The sequence below is a fragment of the Corvus kubaryi genome, unplaced genomic scaffold (assembly GCF_017639235.1).
Source record: "Corvus kubaryi isolate FWS band 111438036 unplaced genomic scaffold, C.kubaryi_AGA036_p1.0 37328, whole genome shotgun sequence".
Taxonomy (NCBI): Eukaryota; Metazoa; Chordata; class Aves; order Passeriformes; family Corvidae; genus Corvus; species Corvus kubaryi.
Genome location: NW_024581106.1, coordinates 2,497,835 through 2,504,913, shown reverse-complemented (window position 1 = coordinate 2,504,913; position 7,079 = coordinate 2,497,835). Strand labels below are relative to the sequence as shown.

General features: G+C 40.6%; 1 protein-coding gene across 10 annotated transcripts in view; it reads right to left on the bottom strand.

The window, feature by feature from the left end:
• Window positions 1-3,995: 3,995 nt before the first annotated feature.
• Window positions 3,996-7,079, bottom strand: part of TBC1D4 (TBC1 domain family member 4) — a 109,029-nt gene continuing 105,945 nt past the window's right edge. For all 10 annotated transcript variants that reach the window (XM_042029663.1, XM_042029662.1, XM_042029665.1 and 7 more), the window contains one exon: window positions 3,996-6,272. In XM_042029663.1, coding sequence (XP_041885597.1) covers window positions 6,045-6,272 — 228 coding nt within the window. In that variant the 3' untranslated portion in view covers window positions 3,996-6,044. The remainder of the gene's footprint in view (window positions 6,273-7,079) is intronic.

The window sequence follows — 7,079 nt, the reverse complement described above, 5'->3', positions numbered from 1 at the left end:
ATGCCATAATTACCTGAGTATGGTTTGAATATGGGGCTCTGGTCGGGAGGTAAACATGTTGTCCAGACCCATTTGGGAACAGCTGTGTCTGGGTGGTTGGAACATCACATTATCTGAACACGTCCTCACATCTCAGAGTGAGCACAGGGCTCCACTGCCATTGGAGGGAAAATGTGTTAACTGGAAAATGGAAGCAGCAAATCATGTTTTTTCTGTAGGTCTAGGAAAATTAGGAGCAAATCCTCCATCTTCCTTCTGACCACTAAAACCCAGTACGATTTAATTAAAAGAAAACCAGGGAAGAAGAACTGATTATTCAAGATTTAGTGGACATGGGGAAGTTTATGGCAAGGAAACCTTATTTTTAAAAGACAAAAAAAGGGTAAGTGTGAAATCAGACAGCAGTTAGACCAGATCAACTTGATGTTGCTTTCAAGAAATACAGATTCTGCTCAAACAGAACTGTACAAAAGGAGACACCTGGGATCAGATTGCTGGGAACAATAGATGCCAGTTTTAGGGTGAAGTGCTTCCATAATTCTCTTGCACAAGAGCAGAGATGAAACACTGTAAGACATCCGCTTCTGAGAAGGCCCTATGTGTCATTTAGTAAGTCCTCTCATTATAATAGAGTCTTTGACCACAAACATCACATTTTATTACAAACAGCATGCAAATAGAGCATCATGCTTCATCAAACAGGACACTAAGTTCATTCTCCTCTCTAAGAGCCACAAAACCACCAAACCGACCCACACACACGAGCTGCATGTACAAAACCAACAGTGACACCTCGTGGGCAATATTCAAGCACAAATACACTAACTACGATTTCTTCCGGAACATCAACTTTAGCAGATTGATCATTAAAAAAAATGACGGCATATGTTCTTTTTTAGCACTAGGGGGAAAAAAAAAAAAATCACCCTTTACTGAGTGCTGTACAGGATAATGCAGACAGCCCAGCAGCTCCACACGGAACTAGTCCTGTATCCTCCGGGAGCAGTACCAGGGGAGTCCTGACTGGCACTGGGGGCCTGCCCACAGCAGCATTTTTCATTAGAATCAGGTGTGCACTTCAAAGGAAATCTCCCCCTCACCCCTACCTTCCCCAATTTGGTTGGCATCCCAGTGCTGTCCCAGCACACAACACTAAACTGGAAGACAACATTTGGGAGCACCAACTGCACGGGACAAATAGGCACTCAGTGCACAGGCCAGGCTTGGCCTCACCTGCAGCAAGGAGCCCGAACATGCAGCATGGAGGTGATGGCCAGCCTGCCCACAGCCTCCCACAGACTGGTCCTGGCTGTTCAGCAAGCCAGGCTTTGCATGGTGTTACTGTGGCTGCTTCTGGGCTCCAGCTAGCCTGGATCTGCACTTCACTGTCCCCAGGGTATCTCTAGTCCCCATGTCTGCCGCTGGTGTCAACTAGGAGGAGCTGTGGACTCCCTCAAAGGTAAAGGGACATCTGGATAGACTACAGAAGTGGCCAATCACCAACTGTATGAAATTTAGTAAGAGCAAGTGATGTATTCTCTACCTAGGATGGGGCAATCCTGGTCATATGTACAAACTGGGGGATGAGAAGCTGCAGAGCAGTCCTGCAGAAAGTGATCTAGGTGTTTGATGGCAAGTTAAATTTGAGCCAGCAACAGTCATGACAGCAAAAGGGCCAACCACACTCTGGGGTGCATCAGGCACAGAATACTTTTCCCTGTGTAAGTTTCAGCAAGAAATAATGTATAGCACTTGTGTCATCTCTCAGCACATGCTCTGATCAAAAATAAAACCTATATAATAAAACCTTCTTACTTTCCTTTATCAGAGTGAAGACTTGAGTAAGCTGCAGTTTGAGCACAGAAACAGCCTGGATAAGCTCCAGGAGAAGTTTTTTTAATGGTAAGACTACAAACAACAATTCCCAAATCTCTCGTTAAAAGTGGCTGCTGAGCAAGAGTTCTGAAGAGCACAGTTAAGGACTGGAAGACTTCTCAACTCAAATGAAATGCCAACACAACGTTTTGGTAAAGGACCACTGCCAGCTCCTTCCTTTGGTCCACAATTAAGGTCAACACTAAAATAAAAGCAAACAGACCAAGTGCCAGTCTGTCCAGATTCTACTACACTGCAAGCCTGTCAGCACACAACCCATCAGCTGCTCAAGGCACCAGTCATCTTTGCTTCACTGCCCAGCTTTTTACTGTCACTGCAGAGTTCAACACGCTTTCAGACAGAGTGAGCTAACGTGTTAAACTTAAGGCACATGAACTCTCTCTTGCACACTGGACTAAGGATATAGCTAAATATTGGATATGTCTTTTTGAAAAGAGCATTAAATTTTGTTTTTTCTAGTCACTAGAAAGACTGAGGAAGGAGAAGCATATGTTAAATGCATTCAATAGCTAACACTGGCAGTAAAAGATGAAGCACAGAATCAATTACAATTCTTCCAAAGGATGGTATAGCCTGGCATAAATCTTGACATGTTACAGCCTGCACATGCCTGTCAACACCCATCTATGACTACAAAGACTGACTGGATAATCACTATTAACACTGCCTGGGGTTATTCACCTCAGCACAGAAAAGGCTATTCACACTAATACCTATGTGGTTTCAGGTTTAGATTAAGTGTCCAGATGCAGACCCTCTGGATCACACTAGTAATATCAAATTCTTGGATCAAACTGCTGAAATTCTTTTGTACGTTACAAATTGTTCAGCTTTCCTGTAGTGATATTGAGCTAAGAAGTGTCATGTTGAAGACAGCAGAGTCAAACCACTCAACTAGATTTGTGATTTCAACTAAGGTCGATTTGCAGTAAAATCTAATGCTTTTTTTTAGACAAAAGTGAACAAATGCAACTTTCAGGCACCTTAAATAAGCATTCCTCTTTTGAGGAGATAAATAAATACTCTATAAGAGAAGAAAAAAAACCCCAAGAAACAACTTTCTGGCCAGATTTTCCACCTGTAAAAGAAGCGAATACCAGAGTCTCCTACATTAGCCCTTCTTACCACACTGACTTATTTCAGCCTATTTATTCCTAGCCAGTTTGCTAGCTAGAAGGACATACATCTCCCCAGACTTTGAAAAAAAGCCCTCTACCAGCAGAAAGCAGTCTAAGTTACCTGTTTCTGAAAACAGCAGATACTTTTTCCTCAAGAGTTAGGTCTCCACAAGTTTAGTGCAAAAACTGAGAGCTCTGTTGTGCTTAGCTCAGAGAGAACAGCAGCTTTATTCTGAGAACTTTTTTCCAATCAGAAAAACAAGATACAGAAACAGAAGAGCAATTTGTCTGATCCCAGGAAATGCCCCTTCTCCCAAGCAATTATCCTTGCAGCTCTGCCTCTGGCCCACTGGACCTTAAGACCTCCCCCTCCTCACAGCTGCACAAGTGCAACTGCACAGAATAGCTGTAAAGACATCTATACATTAGATAGATGGACTCATACACACATCCAGTTCAGTCTTCTAGATGATCTTGCTGGTTATTCATCTGAAGATGGGGTGGAGGAGAGCTGCTTGAGTGCAGACTTCAAGCTACACAGCCTAGAGATATCCAGTTACAAGGCACTCTTGGGTTCAGCATACAAACACTATCAGAAGTGTCCTGACGCCACGAGGCACTTACCCCACTGTGGTTTTACTTCTGTAGTTTATTCCCATGTGTTGTTGCACTCTCCTCCCACTTCAAAGGTAGATACACAAAGTTCATCAAACTACTATTGTCAACATGCATGTGTACTAACTGAACTGCTACAGAACAAAAATACCTTTTAACAATTTCATCTTCAGTTAAGAACAATGCAAGATTATTCTCCCTGAGAAGAATATATATCCTTGTACTCTGTGTACTTCTACAAATCCTGCAGGTTTTCTTCCCCACAACTAGAAACTAAACCCAGATCCTTTTCATATTTCATGTGAACAGTATTATTGAGAATGAGATTGGTACTTGAAGTGTAGAAAAATAAAACTAGCCAGAGGCTGTGGGAAATGCAGCAATGACGTTTATTGGAATTTCTCCAGGCATTACATGAAAAAAATTTAAAGTGAAACAGACGATAAAGCTCATTCAGTGCATCTTCAAAAAAAAAGATGTACCTGAATAATCTTGATTCTTTGTAATAGATTCTGCTGCAGTTCCTGGGATTAGTTTTTTATATACACATCAGATAAAACTCACTCTTGAACAAAACTGCAAAGAACTGCCTTGTCACTTGGCATTTCCCCATCTAGTACAATACGACATTCTTGAAATACCTAGACAGATTCCACATAATTTTATACACAGTGTTAAGACCTTTCACCCAAAATGTAAAAAGAGAGACTGTTAAGTAAATCAGTATCTTTAATCAAATAAAACATCATGGAAGTAAAAAAACAACAAAAAACCCAGGAGAGCCAAAGCCCCTAAGTTCCACAGCAGTGTGCAGCAAATAAGCACTGTTGTTGCTCACTTTTATGGTAACATAAAGCGTAATACTTAGAAAGCAGTGATATTCAGTCCATGCTTTCTAAATTGGACAATCTTATGCAAAAAGACACTGCTGGATTTGGCACTTTGCTTAATTGGTTTTCTTACTAAAAAGAACAAGTGTTTCCTGAAATACAGTATAAAGGGAAAGAGATAGCATGAGCCACTGTAACACACAATTAAGGGTTCAGACATGCACTCCAAAATACTTGTCTATTACACATTTGTCTAAGCCTTCTCAAAAATTCCACTTGAAAACATTTTCAAATCTATATGCAACTTTTTATAAGTTTACCTCTATAAACATAATTTCTCCCTTGAAATGATCAGAGTTTATCTCACCTTCTGTCCAGAACACACAAATTCATGACTTTTGTTTTAAAAAGAAGACCACAAAGCAGTATTAAAACAGGAATAGCCTGGAAAGCATTATTAAAACTGTGCCTGTACTTCAGGATCCCCTTTGAAATGTATAGCCACTGTATATGTGAAAACTGAAAGGTACATAATATCTGAGACTTGCTTGGTCCTCTCTTGTGCACTCATGCTTAACTTCCTGCAACCTACCTCAATTTTCTTCTCAAATAAAATTTAAAACAGCTTTCTGCATCCCAATATAATTACACAAGGCTTCTTGCAGCATTTCTTTGGTTAAATGAGAACCCCTTACACATCTAACTTGCAACAGGCAAATCTCCGGTAGAAAACTAACATCGGAATGAATCCCATCCCACTGCTGGGCTTCCTTCCTCTCCTCATCACGATCAACCCCAGCACAGGTGGAAGCAAAAAGGCCAAGAAGGGAGCAGCAGTCACCAAGCTCTTGCCTTTGCGAGCTCTGCGAGTGCGTGCAGACACCTATTCCTTAGCTCTGGGTGACGGAGGTGGAGCTATGACGCAATGCTTTTTTGTTTCCAGTTCCAACATGCATGTGGAATCACACTGCTGACTGGGACAGCCCAGGCAGCGGATGGCACTACAGCTCTTTCTGTGCAAAACATGTCATGACACTTTTTCTGCTTATTGGTCTGTGCTCACAATGTCAGTAGAATTAAAAGAGAGGCACGCATGAGTTCACACAGATTTTCCACAGAAGATGTGAAACATGCTGCTCTTTGGAGGGAAAATTACATTCTCCTTTTTCTTTTTCTTCAAGTATTATTCAACATATTCAATATATAGATATAGAAAGACACACTATCCTCATTTCACTACAAGACAAGCACATCCAGAGTGAATTTGCAGATCAGAATTATCTTTCTCTACTCCAATTCCTCTTTTTCTTTAGGTCAACTCTAAATATACATCTACTCATCATAATTACATGTGAGAATCCTTTATTTCCCCCTTGTGATTTATTTACATAACCATAAAAAAATTAATAGCCTGAATTTGCATACTGACACTTGAAGGCCCATCTGTAGCTATGAGTGTCCCAGCACTATTTTTGGGTAATACCATTGCCTATTGCTAAGTAGTTATTGAAAAAGCAGCATACTCATTTTTTCATTCCTTTTTTTTTTTTTTTTTTTGAAGAAATGCTGCCTAGAAGACCCTGGCTTATGGCTTACTCCATATTTTATTATTTGGGTTGTAGTTTACTTCCTTCAGGAGCAGTTCACAGTCAGACAACGATTCCGCTGGCAAATACTTCACTATCTGCTCAAGAGTCTTTTGATATGTTATCTTCTCCTGTTCCAGGGACTGAATTACAGTCTTCATTTTGTTCTCCCGAGTCAAAACAGTCTCCAGGCTGGCTTCCAGACTCTGAATTTTAGCGTGAGCAACCTGTAAGTAATAACATCATAATAAATTTATAAATGGGGAATAGTTTTCTTTTAATATTATGATAAGGTATCTGTTAAGGAAAGAATTACATAGCTACTTCTAAAAGACATCTGTGTAGGCAGACAATACAAGGAATGTGCATTGTGTATCATACACCAAACCTCCTCACAGTGACCAGATCAATCTGAAGGATTTCTCAAAGCTTTACAGAGGGAAGGAGACCTACAAGTTGCAGCAAGCAAGGGACAGCTGAAAGTAACAAGGAACTGGAGCTGGAGGGGAAAAAACGAAATCAGCAGCTGGAGTAGTACTGGAAGAAATGACCTGTGTGACAGTGATGGAACAAGGGGAACCCTCTGTGATAAAGTCAGAAGCATGGAGAGGCTGGAGGGAAAGAGAACCTCAACATTAAGTCTAGAAGCAGACTGTGTTTTCTATTGTCCAATCAAAAACCTACAGCTTCCTCTGACTAGTCAAAGAAACCCTTTACCACAGCAGTAGCAGTTCCCTCTGTGGGAACTGGAAGAATTTTGATTGTTCCTAGGAAAGGTACAAGCAGAGGAATGAAGAAGTTACACAAACAAAAAGGTGAAGAGGTTAAGGAACTGGGAAAGATGCATTATTGTAAGGCACTCTGAAAGAACAGAAAAGCTTTGATAGAGCCTTTCAAATCAGCCACTCAATTATTCTACGCCTTTGGTGCATTTTCACAACAAAGGTAAAAGCCAAAGCTGCAGTAAAAAAATAAAGAAAAATAAAAAAGAAAAAATAATAATAGCAAAACGTTGAAGTGATTCCTGTTTTCAG